Consider the following 23,184-nt stretch of genomic DNA (forward strand, 5'->3'; position numbering starts at 1 on the left):
GTGTGTTAGCATTTCTGTCATTTGAAATCTTGTGCTTCTGTAGTTTGACAAAATGGGAGCCCAAACTTTAGCTGGACAGTACTGATAGTTTATAGAAAAGTATCAGTTTCAGTTAATATACTAGAATGTGGATATGAGATTTTCAATAATTTGCACTAAATGTTAGATTGAGTTTTCTTCACAGAATGATAAGTACCTGCACCAGTAATAAAATTGCTTGATGCTAATAAAGGAAAAGTTGAGACAATTGTAACTATTAGGGCAGACAAGCTGACCCAGGTAATTTTTGCTGAGTGTGGCTCTGATCATGCCTGCTGGACTATGCACTCATGTGCAACCTCATTAACTTCAATAGAATTCTCCTCAGGCAAAGAACAATGTTTGCATGGAACAGCTGGTAAGCTTAGGGCAAATCCAGTTCTTAACCAGATCATATTAGTTATGAAGCACCTAATTTTAAAAATCCACTATTAAGTGCAGTATTCCAATATAGTTTTAAAGTAAAATATTTACTGAATAACATTTTCAACTTTAAAACTGCTTATAACGTTAAATGACCTAATAGCAAATTTCTAAAATAAATAAAGGACAAACAGGATGAAACCAACTCTAGGAGATAACAAAAGTTTGCACTTTACTTTGTTACTATCTAAACAATGTCACTGTTTGGTTTGATCATTTTCATCCTTTATATTGACATTTAGAAAGATGAAAACCTATAGCATTTCTCCTTGGACCTACCCAAGCTATTGTATAGTAATGCAAACTTCCTTGATCCCCGTAGGACGCTGCAGATTCTTCAAATCCCTCACTGCAGGGTAACCGTACTTCTTAGCTGTCTTCACTGCATTATACTATTTTGTCAGAAGCAGTCTGATACTTTATTTCACTTTCATGTTTGAGTACTCTTCATCTTCAAATGTACCTGGGGTTCCACATATGTGTTTTCCTTTCAAATTTTTAGCAAGTGACAGACTACCTGAAAATGTAGAACAATGTAAGTGTAATGTTTCCTATTAATGCAATAAATTAGGCCCATACTCTTCCCTAGATGTTTCTGAAGAACTACAGTGTCAGCAAATACAAACACTAATGGCCCAATCCTCAGAGATACCGAACACCCTCAACTATATTGAATCCCACTGAAGTTGTAAACTCAGGTCTTAAGATTTCACCGGCAATATTACCCAACTCCATTAAATGTGTACCATTTTTAGAATTATCTTTCTTGCTAAATTTGTAGCTTAATGGAGCAAATTATTTTTGGTGCCTGATTTACCATAGTTTTATGCTGCTGTAAATCCATTGACTTCAGTGCCATTAAACCAGCATAAAACTGGTATAACAGAGTGGGAAATCAAACCTTCCCTCTTTAGTGGTCAGAGCCTGTTCTGGTTGAAGGAAATGGTCAATTTCTCATTACTTCACAAGCAACAAGAGTTGGTCCTCAAATGTGTGCCATAAAAATATGTATCTCCTGTGAATGACAAGCATTATGGACAAAACTCTGCAGTCATAATTTTGAAAATGCGCACTCTGCCTCTCAATTATCTAGCTATAAATCTGTATTAATACTGGAGTTTATTTGATGTTACCAAGAAGCTTGGTAAGTGGACTCAGCCTTTGTGACAGTAACCTACATTTAACGTTTCCTTTAGCTGAAGTTATTTAGGGCAATATTTTTCCCTTAATCTTTGTGCAGAATTGCATGTTTACTACCACATTTCAGGCAGAGAGTAAGTACTTCAAATACAACACTGTTTTTCTTATAGGATGTGCATTAGCACTTGTGTAATTTATAGGAAGGGAGCAGTTTGACTGATGAATAATTTTCCAGTTACATCAAAAAAATGGTAACATTAGGCATGTCCTTACATTTTTATTACCTGAATTTGAGAGGCCACTCTGGAGTATATTGTTGGAAAATCATATGCATAATTCACAAAGACAAAAGGATTAATAACTGTAAAACAAATTGTGGTTTTTAAAATATATTTTTCTTTAACCTAAATTTGCTTTATACTAAGTGCATTTTTAATTAAATTCTAGTATCTACTGTACTGTACCTTATAAAGACTTAAAATAACTTGATATTTCATGTTACTTTCGACGGAATGCTAATAAACTGTGTATATCAGGTATATGGCAGTTTGCTACTAACACTCCTGTGCCATCTATTCCTTTTCTCATGCTTGACCTTATTCTCCCAAAATCAAAAAGGAGGCTGAGGGCGTACAGAAAAAGATAGAGATGCAGGTTGCTATATACATTTTGAGGGGTCTTATTCCAACCTCACATTGGTGCAAATCGGAAGTAATTCCACTGATGTCAATATTTGCATCAGTGTCAGCAAGATCAGAATCAGCCCTATGACTTTTTTTTCTTTTGCAACCCTCACTCATCTCCTCCTCAACCTGATCATTTACCTTCTTTTGCTCTGTTATGACTTGGACTCCAATCCGACCAATACAGTAGAACCTCCAAGTTACAAACATCAGAGTTATGAACTGATTGGTCAACCACAAACACCTCACTTGGAACCAGAAGTATGCATTTTCTTCTGCCTAGTAAAGTTTCAAAGCTGTATTAAGTCAATGTTCAGTTGTAAACTTTTGAAAGAACAACCATAACATTTTGTTCAGAGTTACAAACATTCCAGAGTTATGAACAACCTCTATTCCTGAGGTGTTTGTAACTCTGATGTTCAACTGTAGGTGAATCTGGCCTTTTCCTGAGTCTCACTGATGGATCAAGGTCTTGGATTGGAAGTACTTTTGTCCAGGGACCTGTTTTCATACATTCTCATAAAGTTCCAGGCACAACTGTAAAAATGACGGTGTTTATGTGGGTGTCTAGTGTGTGTCTGTTCAGAAAGAGGAAGTTAAATGTAACAGCTGAAGCAAAAATCCCAATCCTGCATATGTGCAATATATTTCAATACATCATATGTTACCTATTTGCTGCTATTGTTAATATTATTTGTAACATGCAACCCACAATCTGAAGCATTAAAAATGTGAGACATGAAAAATGGAGGACAGTTGATCAGTTGTTATTGTAATGAAGAAATGCTGCATTACAACATCATAAATTCTCAATACCTTTAATTTTCTGTCAGTGTAGTAATCTTTTTGAAACCTGCAGTTCAAAGGAGCTTATAAGTTAATAATTTATATTATTCATGATTTATAACAGTGCTAGACAGTGTAAGGGAGGTGCTATTGCCTGTTCATCTGTCTGATGAAAGGACTAAGCTAATATCTAAATCCTGAATAATGACTATACTCAGTGGGACTCTCTTTGCAGAGCCACCTGATAGGAATATAATTAGACAGGAGAATTAGCATCAGTGTTTGATATCATAGCAGGTGCTGATCATGCCTGTTATAGTTACAGTTATGAAATAGTTTCCATAATAACTGTTTGCACACATGCTATTTGTGGAAATACTCACTTCTTTGGGCTGAATTTTTCCCAATTTTGGTCTCTGATTAGGATTGAAATTAGAAAGATTTTGCTCAAGTTTTAAAAATAAAAATAAAAGGGTGTGCAGCAGTCCTGGAGTGCTGCAAACTCTTTAATGTTACAAAGGGTAATTCAATTTGAAGAGGTGGATTGTGCCATTCAATCTCTAATCCAAGTTGGGGGTGGTCAAATGGCTTCCAGATTGTGCAATGTTTTCTCTTCCAAGACTGGCTACCTCTACTCCTCTATGCATAGACTGGCTTTGAAAGCAATGCTAGCCCTGCAGAGTCCTTGTGCTGTCTGAATACAGGGGGTTGTTTCAGTTATTTCTAGCCTCTGGATGAAGAGAGCAAGGAGTTTCTCTCCTTGTTGTATACCTGAGCAGGATCCAAGCTGCACTTAAAATTACAAGCAGCAGGAAAAGCAAAATTTAAGGTCCAAACAAACTTTATTTTGGTCATCCTGCACAATGTACAATATGCTGTTCCTATTATTCCAGTCAATATATAGATACATTATTCTGGGATTTTCAAAAGAGGCTAATGTGGGTAGGTGCTATCTCAAAGGAATTTCAGCATTTTAACTCCTTTAAAAATCCCAACATTAGCATTTATAACATAAACATGCCAAACCACATGAATTGTACAACACAGCTGGACCTAATGTTGCTACTGGAATCATAATGTTTGCATTCCAGACTCTTTGTGATTAGTTGTGCAAATTTTTAACATAACATTCTTGCAATTTTTGCCTTAACATTAATTTAACTCAAGTGTATTTCCAGTAGTAGGACCCACTGTACAAATAAAACAACTTTTCTTTATGCATCACCTCAACAATAAATGTGCTCATGGAAAATGTTTGAAGAAGTGGGAATATAGCAGGCCTTTTAAAATCATGTCTTGTAAAATGTGTGAAACAGCAGGATTACAATCAAGTTACATTGTGTGTCTTCCATCTAAGAAACTCATGTCCTGTTTGGGTTTTTAACGTAAACAGATCTTGTCAATCCTAATCAATTTCATCTTGGAAACCCTAGAACTCCAGGCTAACAAAAGCAGCATGGCAAGGTGAGCACAAAGGTCCCTTGGAATCAAGTCTGATTGTTAATTTTAAATAAACTAACACTAAATTAATGTCTTTTGGTGATTATTTTTTCTCCTTTCAGATGTAGCTGATTTGTCTAAATAAGCAACTCAGGAGATTAGTAGATGTTCTCAATTCTCTCTGACGGAAGAGAGGCTATTTGAGCCACCAAAGATAGGATCATGTTTATCATGCGTCTTTGTTTCTGGGTTGTTTTCATTGTTGAACTTCTTACCTGAATGTTTTTTAACTGAAGCATTTTTATGTTGCTTGGTGATTACACATTTTGAAGTAACTGGTAATTCATGAAAGTGAGTGAGTGCAATCGTAGGAATATCAGAATCCTGCCTTTAATTTGCACATCAGAGATTGCAAAGTGTATTACGGCCTTAAGTGTGTAGTCATTGAAGTCAGTTGGGAAAGCTCTCTTTAACCTTAGTAATGCATATGTTGTTTGAACACTGTACATTCACATAAGAATAAATAGCTACAACAGATTTCTGACTGCATTTTAGCCCTTTCGACCTGCCTTAACTATATCAGCTTCTGGCTTCTCTAAAGTGTCCTGCAAGTCAGCTTATAGAAAATTAACTGTTTGTAGTTTCAGAAGAGCAGCCAAAGATTTCATGAGCATAAAACGTTGTACCCTCATTTCTGGAGATACCACTTCTCAATAGGACTGACTTATCTGAAGAGCGACATAGGTGGAGATTGTGCAACTACTGCCTGTGCTATCTCAGCATGGGCTTTGTTTTTCATTGTTCATCTGGCACTGATCACCAGCTAAGAAATTCCCTTTTATAAGAATAATAAACCTGCTTTGTAATTTTATCTGAGGATCTGAAAGCTCTTTACAAACATTAATTAATCTTCACAACCCCTTGTAAATTGGGTGAGCATTTTTATATTAACTCCATAGATTTGTAAACTAAAGCACAAAGATCTTAAGTGCCAAAGTGTCAGTGTCAAAGTCAGGAGTCCACTGTTCAGATCATTTCCCTATTTTTCACATTGGTGAAAAATTTCCAGCATCAAACATCTCAGCTACTGTTGTGCCCAAACGTTTATTTTTGCCTTCATCTCCTCTTGTACTGCCAATTGTAGCTCTTGTTGTTTATTACCTAAGAGCCAGTTCACCAAGCTTCAACAAGGAAAACAGGGACAAAAAATATCAGATAGGTTTGGCATGTCCAGTTATCAGTTTATGCATTTATTATATATGTTGTTAAACCTGAACTAGGCTGAAGAGGTGCTGCTGGCATGAGGAAGATATTTCAATGAACTAGTCAACAAGGAGATCTGCCCTCTCACTGATCAAGTGGTATGTAGCACAGTGTCCTCCTAGAACAGGGGTAGGCAACCTATGGGGTATGCGCCAAAGGCGGCACGTGAGTTGATTTTCAGTGGCACTCACACTGCCCGCGTCCTGGCCACCAGTCCGAGGGACTCTGCATTTTAATTTAATTTTAAATGAAGTTTCTTAAACATTTTAAAAAACATATGTACTTTACATACAACAATAATTTAGTTATATATTATAGACTTATAGAAAGAGATCTTCTAAAAACATTAAAATGTATGACTGGCACGCAAAACCTTAAATCAGAGTGAATAAATGAAGACTCGGCACACCACTTCTGAAAGGTTGCTGACCCCTGAACTAGAACCTATACTTACACTGGAAACCTAAATAGCAGCTGTTGTGGTGGTTTTTTAAAAAAATGCCACCTTCTTCCTGTGGCTGACCATGAGACTTTCTTTACGTAATCGTGGCAGACAGACTTAGATGTGATGTTCCATGTATTTGTGACCTCCAGATTTGATTGCTGTATTGTACTGTACCAGGAAGTGATATCACAGACACTGAAAAGACCTTAATTGGTGCAACATACATCTGTTTTCTTTATGAACATCATTTTGAACACCTGCCCTAATGTTCAAGTCATTATGTACTGCAATTGGCTTATTTAAAAAAACCCTTTTATTTAAATGGTTTGATTATTTCAGCTCTAGATAGTTTAGGGGTAATGGTAAGGCTTTAGTACTTGCAGTAGCAACCTGACCAGAATAGTTCTGAACTTCATAACTGAGCTAAAGGAAATGGTTTTTCATTCCACTGTACTCTATCTGCCCTTTCTAGAGTAGTGTTTCTCAACCAGGGGTCCAGGGCCCACTGGGGGGCCGCAAGCAGGTTACAGGGGTCCTCCAAGCATGGCCAGCGTTAGACTTGCTGAGGCATAGGGCAGAAAGCTGAAGCCTCACCACATGGGGCTGAAGCCTGGAGACCTGAGCCCCACTATCCGGGGCTGAAGCCGAAGCCTGAGCAACTTAGCTTTGCAGGATCCCCTGTGGCATATGGCCCCAGGCAATTGCCCTGTTTTCTACCCCTAATGTCAGCCCTGGCTTTTATATGCAGAAAATCTGTTGTTGTGGTATAGGTGGGTCATGGAGTTTTTATAGTATATTGGGAGGTGGGGGTGGCGCTCAGAAGGAAAAAGGTTCTAGAGTATACCAAACCTACCAGGAGAAGAAATTGCTAGACACTCCTCATGTGTATCAATCAGCCTTTTTTTTTTTTGTTTAATTTTAAGTACACAACCACATTAATAGTGTTAAGGACTGCACAGTATTTGTAAAGGACTTCCCTTCTCTCCTATGTTATGAATGGAAAAGTTTTCTAAAGATGGAAAGAGTTTGCATGCAAGAGGTACAGTGTGTAATAGTCCCATTATATATACACATATATCATTAATATTAAATCTGGATTTAGTTGTTTTAAGTAATCTTCTGTCCATTCATTCTCTGTATTCTTGGCCCAGTCTGATCCTAGACTGAACAGACTTCTCTGGTATTCTTTACCATAATTCCAGCATTTCTTCTGCTTAATCCTCCACACATGGTGAGGGGGCGGGCCACAAGGGGGTCTTTACCCTTACCATGGCATATTTTCCCTGATTCCATGTTCTGGTTGCCTAGGTTTTTTTCACTTCATTATAACTACCAAACCTTCTAAGCAAATATAGACAGTGGCCCTGCAGGGAAAATAGTGTTTTTGTTTTTTCCCTGGGTTCAGGACTACATTTCTTTTCCTTGAAATATGTTGGGCTCTTTCAGCTGTGCAGCTGGTTCCAGCTTCTTCCAACAATACAAATATATGATGTTTTGAATATGGCCCTTACACTTAGTCATCTGCATTTTCTCAACCCAAATTGCATGTGTGTGATTGTGACTAAGGATGCTCGGCACCAACTTCTATCAAGATTCATTAACATACCATATCTTACTTTCCTAAGGCCCAGTTTACACTGGAGTTGTTAGCAGTTGTGTAACTACACTTATATAGTTGCCGCCAGTAAACCTGAGTGTAAGCTGCACCAGCACAAGCTGTGGTTTACAGCAGCAGAATGCATCTCAATACCAGGGGTTAAATCCTGTCCCTTTTTAAGTCAATGGAGTTTTGCCATTGATTTCAATGGAGCCAAGGTTAGGCATTTACACACATGCATGGTTACATCAGCGCTAAAGCCCCTAGTGCAGACAAGGCCTATTTTTAAAGGTTTCCCTTAATGCCTCTTACAACTGGCTCTGTCATAAACAGATAGTTCAGAGTTAATAGAACAGAAGTACTTCATCTCTCTTTTGCCTTAAAGGGTTAACAAGATCAGTGAGCCTGGCTGTCACCTGACCAGAGGACCAATCAGGGGACAGGATATTTTCAAATCTTGAGGGAGGGAAGTTTTTGTGTGTGCTGTTAGTTTTTGGTGGTTGTTCTCTCTGGGTTCTGAGAGTGACCAAATGTGCAACCATGTTTCTCTCCAATCTCTTTGATACAGTCTCTTATATGTCCAGAATAGTAAGTACTAGGTAGATAAGGCGAGTTAGGCTTATGTTTGTTTTCTTTATTTGCAAATGTGTATTTGGCTGGAAGGAATTCAAATTTGTATTTTGCTGAAAGGATTTTAATTTGTACTTGTATACTTAGGCTGGGAGGGTATTCCCAATGTCTATAGCTGAAAGACCCTGTAACATATTCCATCTTAAATTTACAAAGACAATTTTTACGGTTTTTTCTTTAATTTAAAAGCTTTTCTTGTTTAAGAACCTGATTGTTTTTTTTATTCTGGTGAGACCCCAGGGGACAGGGTCTGGATCCACCAGGGAATTGATGGGGAGAACGGAGGGAAGGGGGAGAGAGAGGTTAATTTTCTCTCTGTCTTAGGATTACTTTTTCTCTCAGGGAGAGTCTGGGAGGGGGAGAGAGAAGGAGGGAGGAAGGTGAATTTTCCTCTCTCTTTTAAGATTGAAGGAGTTTGAATCACAGTAATCTTCCAGGGTAACCCAGGGAGGGGAAGCCTGGGAGAGGCAACGGTGAGGGAAAGGGTTTACTTTCCTTGTATTAAGATCCAGAGGGACTGGGTCTTGGGGGTCCCCGGGCAAGGTTTTGGAGGGACCAGAGTATACCAGGCACTGGAATTCGTGGTTGGTGACAGCGCTACAAGTACTAAGCTGGTAATTGAGCTTAGAGGAATTCATGTTGGTACCCCATCTTTTGGACGCTAAGGTTCAGAGTGGGGAATTATACCATGACAGGCAAATGACAGGCTCAAAGTAAAATACAGGATTACGTTTCTCATGTGTTGGTCTTAATGGTCAAAGCCTTTCAGTGGCTTGGACCTGGATTGTCTCAAAATACTTCATGACCAAAATTTACTCTGCTCCCTTGGAACAATGATCTGTCTATAATCAGATGCAGGAGATAGAGGTTTTTCAGCATCCTGCCCACACTTGTGGAATTACTTCCTAAAAGTGCCCACCATTCTCACTGCATTCAGAGAGAAACACAAAACCCTTCTCATCTACTTAACTTTTTTATTAAAAATTACTATGAAAATACTATTAAACAAATTCCCTCAACCTGCGCTGCAGAAAGGGAGGGAGAGAACCAAAGGTAGAGTTTATCTGTAAACTAGCTGCTGGATTTATATACTTCTAAGATGTTCAAATACCATGTTAGAGTGAGCATTGAATAAATACCTGGCTATATTATGGAAATCAAATAAGTGGCACATAGATATTTTGGCTTTTGTATCAAGCCAAAAAAAAGTCATAAATAAAAAAATAAATATCTAGTGATCGTTAGCTAATCACGGTATGACTTACTCAAGAGTTTACTTGGGAATGTAAAGAGTTGTTTTCATATCCTGTAATTCTTTTCCTAAATGCAAAGACTAGCTTCACTTGCAACTTATTAATGACATTGAAACATGTTAATTCTTAATTTCCTTTTTTCCTTAAAAACAGATCTGCAGACTTCAACGCCACCTGTCATCAGGAAAATATCAGCAGGACCTCTTTTCAAGTCAGCCTGTAATGTTTATATCTCTTGCCAGTCAACCGCCATGTGACAAGCTAAGTGAACTTGTACAGTTGTGTGGAGGAAAAATATGTAAAACCCTGCGTCAGGCCAAAATCTATATTGGAGAATATTTGGGAAAGAAGCAACCTGAAATAAAATATTTATCAGAAAAATGGTTACTAGGTAAGAGATTTAATTTCAGCTCAATATAATATTATGAAATGTGCTTTCAAATGTGCTAAGAGTTTTTCTACCCAGTGTGTTAATATGCCCGACGGGGGATGTGATTTCAAAAGCACACTAATGTTTTGTACATTAATTGGTCCTTGTAGACTTGCTGGTGTGTACTAAAAGTTCCCTACTGTGCTTTAGTATCATGCACTTGGTCTGTGTAAACCCTGCTGCTGCTCACTGAAGTTCCTATTGGGCCTTAACATAGTGCTGTGCACTACATTCAAGAGCGTTAGGGAATCTTTAGTATGTACCAGCAGGGTTTACACAGACCAAATAATGCACAAGTGAATTTTAGAAATTGCATCCTCATATTGAGCATTGCTGCTCCATATAAACAAGCCCAAAGTATGGGCAGAAGATTACCAGAGGAAGAGTATGGAGAGAAGAGAATGGAACAGACTGTGCTACAGTTGTTACCCTTTAGGAAGACCTGACTACATGCTGTCAGGGACTTTCTGGTAAAATTAGGGCTAGGCTGTGTTGATCTTAGGAGCCACCTTTATGAATTGGACCTAGCATAGTGTTGTACAAATTACTTCAAATTGTGCCCTCCATATTTCATGGGAGTTGTTTCATTTAAATGTGATACTAGTCTAATTAAAGTAGGTTATGAGAAAACACTTAGGAACCACTTTCTTGAAATATCTGGTGGAAAAAAATTGTCTTTCAAGATTATAAAAATGTGTGGGGAATATGCTCAACTAGTGCAGATTCATAGCTCTGTTGACTTCAATAGGCTCTGACATTTTGCACCAGCTGAGCATCTGCCTTATAGTATATAATATGTAATTTAATATGCATTTCTGAAATGTTCTTTGCTACAACTATCGCTCTGCTTGAAGAAAATTTCTTGCTAAAATCTGTGGGTGCTGAGTTCCTGGGAGTTGCTTGTTCTGTGATTTTTCCTAAGACACCATAGAAATTAGTTTTAAGCTTGACATTCTTGCAGTAAATTGAGTGTACATTTGCAATATCCCCACAGAAGAAAACTTCTGGTGATCTTCTTGGGATTCACAGTCCTGAGAGTATTTATCTTTTAAATTAGCTTCATATCTTCTCCTAAAAAGAATCTTTTTGCATAATACAACACAAGAAAATAAGATATTTATATTTTGAATAGCAGTCTTAATAAGCTAGCTTTACTTTCTGCTTTACAGCAGATACTAAAGCTTTCAGATACTATTTGTTAAATAAATCAGTCTGATCATAATGTTGCAAAGTCTGAGTCAGAACACTGCTGAAGGATGAAACAGAAAACCTGGGTTGTAAGGGAGAAAACACTTGTCAAAACAAAAGTATATTTCATACTTTATAAAAGATAAAATTATTAAAGAGTTGAAAGACAAGAGTTTCGATTTAGATTGATCTGCAATGTGAAAGCCATTCTCTAAAGTCATAACAGAATTAAAGTACAACTGTGTCAAAAAAAGGAAAGATAAGACGAGACAGCATTGTAGGGCATGAGAAGAAGACTGGAACTGTGATATAGTAAATTAAACAACACACTTGGACATATTAGTATTTCCAGCATAACTTTCAGATGGACAGAAATAATAGTACAGACTGACACTCTAACATCCATTTAACAATGTATGCATAACCAATGAGTGTGGAGAGTAATGTTTGTGTTGTTTTCGCGTTGTTCCATAATTTTAGTCCAGAGATCCACTTTTTCTCCTGTGCCTTTTTGAAGTAGTACAGCCGGCTACTATATTAAATTCTGATGGGGAAATTAATACAGTAGTCCTTGTCCTAACAATAAAGCCTCATCATGATTTCCTTATGTCATGGTCTAATTCCCCACTCTGAACCTTAGCGTCCAAAAGATGGGGTACCAGCATGAATTCCTCTAAGCTCGGTTACCAGCTTAGTACTTGTAGTGCTGCCACCAACCAGGAATTCCAGTGCCAGGTACACTCTGGTCCCCCCAAAAACCTTGCCCAGGGACCCCCAAGACCCAGACCCTCTGGATCTTAACACAAGGAAAGAAAACCCTTTCCCTCACCGTTGCCTCTCCCTGGGTTACCCTGGAAGATCACTGTGATTCAAACTCCTTGAATCTTGAAACAGAGAGGAAAATCCACCTTCCCCTCCTCCTTCTCTTTCCCCGTCCCAGACTCTTCCTGAGAAAGAAAGTAATCCTAACACAGAGAGAAATTAACCTCTCTCTCCCCCTTCCCTCCTTTCTCCCCACCAATTCCCTGGTGAATCCAGACCCAGTCCCCTGGGGTCTCACCAGAATGAAAAAAACAATCAGGGTCTTAAACAAGAAAAACTTTTAATTGAAGAAAGAACAAAGGTAAAAATTATCTTTGTAAATTTAAGATGGAATAGGTACAGGGTCCTTCAGCTATAGACACTGGGAATACCCTCCCAGCCTAAGTATACAAGTACAAATTACAATCTTTTCAGCAAAATACCAATTTGAACTCCTTTCAGCCAAATACACATTTGAACTCCTTCCAACCAAATACACATTTGCAAATAAAGAAAACAATCATAAGCCTAACTCGCTTTATCTACCTAGTACTCACTATTCTGAACTTATAAGAGCCTGTACCAGAGAGATTGGAGAGAAACCTGGTTGCACGTCTGGTCCCTCTGAGCCCCCAAAGTGAACAACAACCAAAAACTAACAGCACACACACAAACTTCCCTCTCTCAAGATTTGAAAGTATCCTATCCCTTGATTGGTCCTCTGGTCAGGTGACAGCCAGGCTCACTGAACTTAACCCTTTACGGGCAGAAGAGACATGAAGTACTTCTGTTCTATTAACCCTTACTTATCTGTTTATGACACGCCCCCCAAATTGCTGACAGTGTGGAACCACACTGGCAGTGATTTCTCCCTAGAACTCTAGAATAAACAGATTAATAAACACATGCACCCTTACATATGCCACTAATTATGTAAAACTACAAGATTCTTCACATTGTAAGGACAATTTTTAACCAGTTGATTTTGGGAAACTTTCATGGGAGAGTGCATCAGCTACTTTGTTTGAAGCTCCTGAAATGTGTTGAACTTCAAAATCAAAATCTTGGAGAGCTAGACTCAATCGAAGCAGTTTTTTGTTGTTCCCCTTGGCAGTATGAAGCCATTTTAGCACAGCATGGTCAGTTTGTAGCTGGAACCGCCATCCGCAAACGTAGAGGCACAGCTTTTCCAGGGCGTACACAATGGCATAGCACTCCTTTTCATTGACTGACCAGTTTTTTGCTGAGAAATACGACAGGGTGGAAGTTGTGATCCGGTTCTTCCTGCATGAGAACTGCTCCCACACCACGCTCAGATGCGTCGGTGGTCACCAGGAATGGTCTGTCAAAGTCTGAGGCCCTTAGCACAGGGTCAGACATGAGCGCCACCTGAAGCTGGGTAAAGGCCTTCTGACACTCATCAGTCCACTTAACTGCATTCGGCTGGGTCTTTTTGGTCAGGTCGGTCAGCGGGGCAGCGATTTGCCTGTAGTGTGGTACAAATCTCCTGTAATACCCAGCCAAGCCTAAGAAGGATTGGATCTGTTTTTTTTTACCTTGGGACAGGCCACTTTTGGATGGCCTCCACCTTGGCTGTAGGGGGTTTATGGTTCCTCGACCCACCTGGTGTCCCAGGTAAGTCACCCTGTTTTGGCCTATTTGACACTTTTTGGCCTTAACAGTTAGTCCTGCCTGCCTGATGTGTTCAAAGACCTTTTCCAGGTGTTCTAGGTGTTCGGGCCATGAATCCGAAAAAATGGCCACAACATCGAGGTAGGCAATGGCATATTCTCCCAATCCTGCTAGTAGACCGTCTACCAGCCTTTGGAAGGTGGCGGATGCATTTCACAGCCCGTAAAGGAAGCACATTAAATTCATACACCCCTGCATGGGTGATGAATGCTGACTTTTCCTTGGCAAGTTCATCTAGCGGTACTTGCCAGTACCCCTTGGTTAAGTCTATTGTAGATATGAATTGGGCACATCCCAACTTTTCCAATAGCTCATCGGTGCGTGGCATTGGATAGTTGTCTGGATGAGTTACCGCATTTAGCTTACGGGTAGTCCCCGCAAAAGCGTATTTCCCCATCTGGTTTGGGTACCAGAACCACTGGAGATGCCCATGCACTGGCAGATGAGCGGATTATCCCCATCTGTAGCATGTTTTGGATCTCCTGTTCTATAGAAGCTTGGGCATGAGGAGAAACCCAGTAGGGTGGGGTTCTAATTGGGTGAGCATTACCTGTGTCAATGGAGTGGTATGCCCGTTCAGTCCGTCCTGGGGTGGCTGAGAACAATGGGGTGAAGCTAGTGCACAGCTCCTTGATCTGTTGCCGCTGCAGACGTTCCAGGGTTGTGGAAAGGTTCACCTCTTCCACGCCACCGTCACTTTTCCCCTCGTAGTAGACACCGTAAGGCCACTCGGCGTCATCTCCTCCCTGGGCTGTAAACTGACAAACCTGCAAGTCTCTGGAATAAAAGGGCTTGAGAGAATTAACGTGGTACACTCTGGGCTTTAGGGAGGAATTGGGAAATGCTATGAGGTAGTTAACAGCTCCCAGGCGCTCTTGGACCTTGAATGGCCCTTCCCATGATGCTTCCATTTTATGGGCCTGTTGCGCCTTCAAGACCATAACCTGGTCTCCTACCTTGAAGGAACGCTCTCTGGTATGTCTATCATACCAGGCTTTTTGCTCTTTTTGAGCATCCTTTATGTTTTCTCTAGCAAGGCCTAAAGAGTGTCAGAGGGTGTTTTGTAGATTGCTTACAAAGTCCAAAATGTTAGTTCCTGGAGAGGGTGTAAACCCCTCCCATTGCTTTAATGGCCATACACAAGCTCAAACAGTGAAAACCCTAAACTGGGATGTGGTACAGCCCTGTAAGCAAAGAGCAACTGCTGCAACGCTAGGTCCCAGTCATTGGAGTGTTCATTCACAAATTTATGTATCCTGGCCCCCAAAGTTCCATTAAACCTTTCCACCAGGCCATTGGTTTGATGGTGGTATGGGGTAGCAACTAAGTGATTCACCCCATGAGTCTCCCATAGTTCTTTTATGGTCCCGGCCAGGAAATTAGTCCCTGAATCTGTAAGGATGTCGGAGGGCCAACCTACCTGGCAAAAATGTCTATTAAGTCCTGGCACACAGTTTTAGCCCTGGTGTTGCCTAGAGCTACTGCTTCTGGCCATCGGGTAGCAAAGTCCACGAAAGTCAGTACGTACTGCTTTCCTCTGGGTGTCTTTTTTGGGAAAGGACCCAGAATATCCACAGCTACTCGCTGAAATGGGACCTCTATTATGGGGAGTGGCTGGAGAGGGCCCTTGACCTGGTCTTGGGGCTTTCCCACTCTTTGACGAACTTCACAAGACCGGACATACTTGGCAACATCCTTGCCCATCCCCTCCCAGTGGAAGGACTTCCCCAACCTGTCTTTGGTTCTGTTCATCCCAGCATGGCCACTGGGATGATCATGGGCTAAGCTTAAGAGCTTCCCCTGGTACCTAGTTGGAACCACCAACTGTTTTTATGGATGCCAATCTTTCCGGTGTCCACCAGAAAGAGTCTCCTAATAGAAAAGTCCTTGTTCTATAACAAACCAGGATCAGTTAGAAGAGCTGAGAGGCGGTGGGGTGCTCCATGCCGCCGCCCAAGCTTTCTGAAGGCTGTCATCTGCTTCCTGCTCAGTCTGGAACTGTTCCCTTGAGGATGGAGACATCAGTTCTCCCTTAGACTGTGGACTTGGGCTTGGTCCCTCGGGAAACGATGTAGGTGCTGGGGTTGTTTTCGTAGCTGGTGAACTGCTCTCCGCTGGTGCACCAGGTGGTATTTCAGGCTCTGGCTGAGCCTCTTGGGTATGGTTGTCTGCTTCTTCTGCCAGTTCAGGCTCACTGCCGCCCTCTGGCGTTGGGGTTGAAGATGCGTTTGCAAGCACTGGCGTCAGTGCTGGCAATGGTTCTGGTGTTGTTTGCGTTTCCAGGTCCGGGTCTGGTACTGGAGGTACTGTGGCTGTTGCAGTCGTTGGCAGGGAATCCAGGTCCACTACCTCTGTCTGGGTTTCTGATAACACAGACACAGCCCCTGTGGACGGCTCAGGAACAGGGATGGGTTTGGAAGCTTCCCTGGCTTGGCTGCCAATCCCACCCTCTTGGCCCACTTTACCTAGTTGGCCAAGTCTTCCCCCAGTAGCATGAGGATAGAATAATTGTCATAGACTGCAAAAGTCCACATTCCTGACCAGCCTTTGTACTGGACAGGCAGTTTAGCTGTAGGCAAATCTACAGCTTGTGACATGAAGGGGTAAATTGTTACTTGGATCTTTAGGTTGATGAATTTGGGGTCCACTAAGGATTGGTGGATAGCTGACACTTGTGCCCCCATGTCTCTCCACGCGATAACCTTCTTTCCACCCACTCTCAAAATTTCCCTTCGCCCCAAGGGTATTTGAGAGGCATCTGGGCCTGGGGATCTTTGGCGTGATGGTGATGTAACGAACTGCACTCGGTTGGGGTTCTTGGGGCAGTTGGCCTTTATATGTCCCAGTTCATTACACTTAAAGCATCGTCCAGCTGACTGGTCACTGGGCCGAGGTGGGTTACTGGAGATTGGTGAGGTGAGAGAATAGGGAGTCTGGATCTTTCCTTGGGTTGTAGGTGGGGTCCTGGGTTGCCCTCGGGTACGGGGTTTATTGTCGGTGTGACCCCTGTGATATTCGCTCCCCTTGATAGCAGCTCTTTTCTTTTCTGCCACTTCCACCCATCCAGCCAGCTCCAATCTCCACCGCCTCAGTTACAGTTTTGGGCTTCCCATCTAGGATGTACCTTTCTATTTCTTCAGGAACACCCTCTAAGAACTGCTCCAATTGTATTAGTAGGTGCATGTCGTCCAGAGATTTAACATTGGCTCCTGATATCCAGGCATTATAATTCTTTCCAATGTGGTAGGTGTGTCGGGTGAATGACATATCTGGTTTCCACCTTAGGGCTCTGAACCTCTGACGGGCATGCTCAGGTGTTAGCCCCATTCTGATTCTGGCCTTGGCTTGAAAAAGTTCATAATCGTTCATGTATTCCTTAGGCATTTCAGCCGCCTCCTCTGCTAGGGGTCCACTGAGCAGTGGCCTCAGCCCTATCATGTACTGGTCTTCAGAGATGCTGTACCCATGGTAGGTCCTTTCAAAATTTTCTAGGAAGGCCTCAGTGTCATCACCTGCCTTTTAGGTGGGAAATTTCTTGGGATGTGGAACAATAACTGGAGAAGGGTTGTTAGGGCTAGCTGGAGCATGCTGCCTAGCCTGCGCTAATTCCAGTTCATGCTTTCTCTCTCTTTTTTTCTTTTATCTCCAGCTCTCTCCTGTGGGCAGCCTCTTTGTCTTCTTATTCTCTTTTGTGGGCCACCTCTCTTTCTTTTTCTCTCACCTCCATCTCTTTTTGTTTTATTTCTAATTCTTGTAGTTTCTTTTCCATGTCTCGCTTGTGGTCTGCATCTTTGATCTCTTCCTCTGCCTCCAGTTTTGCCCGTTCGTGTTTCAGAGCTAGTCCTTGGTAGTCATGGTTTCTGCTTTCTTGTGTTGGGGCACCCTCTGTTGTTTACTGCCTGAAATGCTGCTTCTCTGTTGCCTCCTTAGGGTTGCTTAGCAACAAAGTCTTTTTTTAACTCCTTCTACCCAGCTATTCCCGACAGAGTTAGAAAAAAAACCTACTCATTTGCAAATGTGTTTTGCTAGTGTGTGGTGACTCACAACTGGAGTCCCTTTGTTTAACAAAGATCCTTGATAAACCCTAATGCCTGTGCCTTCAGAGTACTCAGAAGGGAGAGACCAAAAAAAAATTGCAGACCTTTGCTTTTAAAAGCAATCTCCTCTAGCCTCTTTACACACAGCTAGCAGGAAAAGAGAGAGAAAAAATCCTGCTGGCTTTTGCTTCTAAACCCAGACCTCTCAGTCTGCCTGCAGATAGCTAGCAGGGAGAGAAATAAAAACCTCACCGGCTTTTTGACTTCTGTCTATTTATCCCACATGCTGCACACCATGTCATGGTCTCATTCTGCACTCTGAACCTTAGCGTCCAAAAGATGGGGTACCAGCATGAATTCCTCTAAGCTCAATTACCAGCTTAGTACTTGTAGCACTGCCACCAACCAGGAATTCCAGTGCCTAGTACACTCTGGTCCCCCCAAAAACCTTGCCTGGGGACCCCCAAGACCCAGACCCTCTGGATCTTAACACAAGGAAAGTAAACCCTTTCCCTCAGCATTGCCTGCCCAGGCTTCCCCTCCCTGTGTTACCCTGGAAGATCACTGTGATTCAAACTCCTTGAATCTTGAAACAGAGAGGAAAATCCACCTTCCCCTCCTTCTCTTTCCCCGTCCCAGACTCTTCCTGAGAAAGAAAGTAATCCTAACACAGAGAAATTAACCTCTCTCTCCCCCTTCCCTCCTTTCTCCCCACCAATTCCCTGGTGAATCCAGACCCAGTCCCCTGGGGTCTCACCAGAATGAAAAAAACAATCAGGGTCTTAAACAAGAAAAACTTTTAATTGAAGAAAGAACAAAGGTAAAAATTATCTTTGTAAATTTAAGATGGAATAGGTACAGGGTCTTTCAGCTATAGACACTGGGAATACCCTCCCAGCCTAAGTATACAAGTACAAATTACAATCTTTTCAGCAAAATACCAATTTGAACTCCTTTCAGCCAAATACACATTTGAACTCCTTCCAACCAAATACACATTTGCAAATAAAGAAAGCAATCATAAGCCTAACTCGCTTTATCTACCTAGTACTCACTATTCTGAACTTATAAGCGCCTGTACCGGAGAAATTGGAGAGAAACCTGGTTGCACGTCTGGTCCCTCTGAGCCCCCAGAGTGAACAACAATCAAAAACTAACAGCACGCACACAAACTTCCCTCTCTCAAGATTTGAAAGTATTCTATCCCTTGATTGGTCCTCTGGTCAGGTGACAGCCAGGCTTACTGAACTTAACCCTTTACGGGCAGAAGAGACATGAAGTACTTCTATTCTATTGACCCTTACTTATCTGTTTATGACACCTTATAATTACATTCTTCCATTTTAAACATCTGACTTCTGTTGTTTTTTTAATTGTTTCACCTTCCAGACAATTTTTAATAAAAGATCAGTATTGGCACAAGAGCCTTAAAATATATAGAGACCAGGGGCTTTGGAGGTGAGGTTTCCTCTACCCGACTGCCAGAAATCGTCATTAAAGTAAAAATATGCACAAGTACTTGAAGCATTAGGTACATGATCCATTGGCACCATGGAAGGATGGTGAGCCAGGCCTCAGCCTTAGACTATCAGCATCTGGAGAGAGTGCAGTGCACTAGCACCTCTCACTGGGTGAACCTACACCTCTAAGAAGGGTGTTTGGCACATCAGTGCTTTTGCAGCTTTAGTTCATCTCTGAAAATATTTCATATACATATAATTCTGAATTATATGTATATTTTCCATGGTGCATGGTATAGCCTATCCTGCCAGATTCTTAAGGTCCAAAATTGAGGATCCCAATTCTTCCATAGAACCTAAGGGGGACAGTGAAACCAAGCTCAAAGCAGAAACTCTCTCAGGCCAGTTGTCCGTTTATATTGTAAATTCCTTGAGGCATGGACTTATACAGCACCAACCCAAGCTGTCAACATGTAAAAAATAAATGAGCTCAAAAATATTTTTAGTTCATTTAATTGATCTCCTTTCCAATGCAGAAAGAAAATCAAGCTGTTAAAAGAATGCTTGGTAATTACTGTGTATGAAACAGTTCATTTACGGCCCCCAGTAGGAAAGGGTACAACTACATGGGGATAAAATATCCATGGCACAGCCACAGCTGGTCCAGGTCGGCTAATTTTGGCTCGTGAGGCATGGCCTGTGGGGATAAAAATCACTGTGTGGATGTTAGGACTCGGGCTGGAGCCTGAGCTCTTAGACCCTCCACCCTCACAGGGTCCCAGAGACTGGGCCAGCACAAGCCTGAATGTCCACACTGTGATTTTTCAGCCCTGGAGCCTGAGTCCAGTGAACCCAAATCACTGACCTGAGCCAGCTGTGGGTTTTTTATCCCTGTATAAACATATCCTAAGTGTTGTGCTCTGTATGTTATGTTAAGCTGTGAGAGTGTTCTATGTAATGCCTTGCTTGCCTTTCATTAGTTGCATATTGTCCCTTTGTATCCTGCTGTGAGAGTTGTGTGGGTGGAGCTCTTTGAAAACCAGTCTCAGCTGGAATTAGCTGCCACTTAAAACATTCCCCTTTATCTTGCTAGGGATGTTGAATTAATCTGTTATAATTAGGCGTGAAGGATTAGATTTTTGTCAGTAAATGTTGGTAAATGTAGATTTCACTGTAACACACACAAACCAAAGAAAAAATACTGATAGGCAAAGTAAAAAACTGCTGCTTGAGAACTTAGAGTTTAATTTAAGGATATTTCCTTTATATAGTTTGACAACGGTGTTTTAACAGCTATAAAACTTTTAACTTTTTTAATCTCAACATCTACTGTCATTAGATGATTGTCTGATTCCCCCATAATCTCCCACAACTATAAAAAATTAAATAAAAAAAAATAAAGTTTAGAACCCAAAAATTATGGGAACTGAAAAATTCAAATTGATAATCAAAAAATGCTTAAAATGAACATTGATATAGTCTGTCAAATTTATTTTAAAAAAATTGAATTCTGCCATGTCTAGCTGTAATGAAGTAGTTACTCTCCTAGTTCACCTCTTTGTAGTGCTTTAGACTTGGGCCTGAAGCCAATCTCTGAATCCAAACACTACTGAAATTTGCAGGAGGGGCTGTCAACATCCAAATTAGGCTCTCAATTTTGCAAAAGGGCCATATCTTTATAGTGGGCTGACCCACAATCTCATATCAATTAATCCAATCCTAAATCAATTCCAATAGATGCAAGTTTTTTAGGTATACACTTAGGTTTGTACATCCACACCTAGAATATTTAAAGTGTGCATGCAGGTATGTGTACATATAAATTGTGAGTGTACGTACATACCCAAGAAAAAGGGGAGGCTGAGTACAGACGTGTTTGAAAGTGTGTCCCTTCCAATCTAATACTGAAAGTATGTGGGATACCAGATTTGTACAAATACAAATCCAGTCAAATGGCTAGACATATATTACTCAGGGATTTATCCAGTTTTGATGCTCTTATTGTTAACAGAATGTATCCCTAGTTTATGTAATCTAGTTAGTTTCTGGTTATATACATTCTGCTTTCCACACCTAATGTCAGCTGTTCACTACTGAATAAATTAGTCCTACAATCAATCACATATTTGATACCTGAGAGATAGAGAATGAAATACATTTTTAAAAAAAAAGCACATTGGAGGTGTGTGCAGTGTACATATTATACCACTAGTATATATCTTTATGGTCCTTCTTACTCCCTATGTTCTCAGCTCCTCAAAGGTACTTTATACCAAAAATTCAATCTCCTGAGTGGATTATTTTGTTAGTAGTGTATATTGTGTTATACAAAGCATATATTTCCTTTTTAATAAGAAGCTATTTGCTATGTATTCATCCTAATATGCTAATATATAACATATTTCTTATTGATTTCCTGTAGATTCAGTCACTCAGCATAGGATATGTCCTCTGGAAAACTACATGTTCCAGCAGTGAGTGAACTCAAAACACTTCTTATGGTTGTGAGGAAATTAGTAAAGGTGTCCCGTTTTCGATTAAATAAGAAGCTGAACCAACAGTGAATACAAGATTTTACAAAGAGACAGTAATGGATTTTTAAATACAGCCAAAAGTTTGGTATAGTGTGGTGAGTCTTATCTAAATGTCTGTCTAATGAAATCCTTTGATTAGCCTTTTGTATTAAGGTATTTGCCCAATAAAAATCCTTTTGCTTTGTATTTATTTGTACACTGTGCAAGTCTTTGGGCCTAATTCTGGTCTCATGTACAAGCATTATACACTGGAGGCAACATTATCAAAAGCACCTAAGTGACTTAGGCTCCCAGGTCTCCTTTTGGACTTAAGAGCCTGTCATTTAGGTGCTTTTGAAAGATTACCTTGGTGTAAAAATTCCAAACATAAACACAAATGAATCTGAACACAATTTTTAAGTGGGCACAGGGTTATGTCTAATTTTCTTTTAGAACTTAGTATGTAGTATATATTTAGATATAATTATACAACTTCATATTTATGGGATGACAAATGAGCACCAATATAATTTCACTGCAGCATATAACTTGCCTTTCAACCCCAGTCCTCCCCTCAGAGAATTGTTAAACTAAGACAATAGAAATTCTGTACTAAAAATAAAAATTTTCAAGCAAAAATCACACAGCTAATAAGATACATACTTCATAAACATCACCATTTTATCACACTGCTCTAGTTCGCTCTTGTATTTGTGCACTGAAGCTGAGATTTTCAAGCTACACAAGGATTTGGATGCCCAATTTTCACTAAAATTGATGGTGATCCAAATTGCCTAGGTTGCTTTGAAAATCTCAGCATCGTTATCTAGAGTGGAAGTTTTTTGAGGCCAAGAACTTTGTCTTCATATCTGCCCTGTAAACATGCAACACGCACAATGATAAAAACACTAAGAATATGGCTACGCTACGGCATAAGTGGACATAAATTGTCACCCAGGGATGTGAATTAGCCACTCCCCTGAGTGACATAACTTATACTGACTCAAATGCCACTGTGGACATAACATAAGAATGCCCATACTGGGTCAGACCAATGGTTCATCTAGCCCAGTATCCTGTCTTCCAACAGTGGCCAATGCCAGGTGCTTCAGAGGAAATGAACAGAACAGGTAATCATAAAGTGATCCATCTCCTATTGCCCATGCCTAGCATCTGGCAAACAGAGGCTAGGGACACTTCAGAGCATGATTTTGCATCATTGCTCATCCTGGTTAATAGCCATTGATGGACCTATCATCCATGAACTTATCTAGTTCTTTTTTGAACCTTGTTATTGTCTCGGCCTTCACAACATCCTCGGGCAAAGAATTCCACAGGTTGACTGTTTGTTGTGTAAAGAAATA

The 23,184-nt window shown here is 40.6% G+C and overlaps 1 protein-coding gene across 2 annotated transcripts in view; it reads left to right on the forward strand.

Annotated features, from left to right (window-relative positions):
- The window catches only part of MCPH1 (microcephalin 1), a 203,078-nt gene extending 181,126 nt beyond the window's left edge, over positions 1-21,952 (forward strand). For both annotated transcript variants that reach the window (XM_030555569.1, XM_030555568.1), the window contains 2 exons: positions 9,853-10,090; positions 21,730-21,952. In XM_030555569.1, coding sequence (XP_030411429.1) covers positions 9,853-10,090; positions 21,730-21,785 — 294 coding nt within the window. In that variant the 3' untranslated portion in view covers positions 21,786-21,952. The remainder of the gene's footprint in view (positions 1-9,852; positions 10,091-21,729) is intronic.
- The last annotated feature ends 1,232 nt before the right edge of the window (positions 21,953-23,184 follow it).

The sequence above is a fragment of the Gopherus evgoodei genome, chromosome 3 (genome assembly GCF_007399415.2).
Source record: "Gopherus evgoodei ecotype Sinaloan lineage chromosome 3, rGopEvg1_v1.p, whole genome shotgun sequence".
NCBI lineage: Eukaryota > Metazoa > Chordata > Testudines > Testudinidae > Gopherus > Gopherus evgoodei.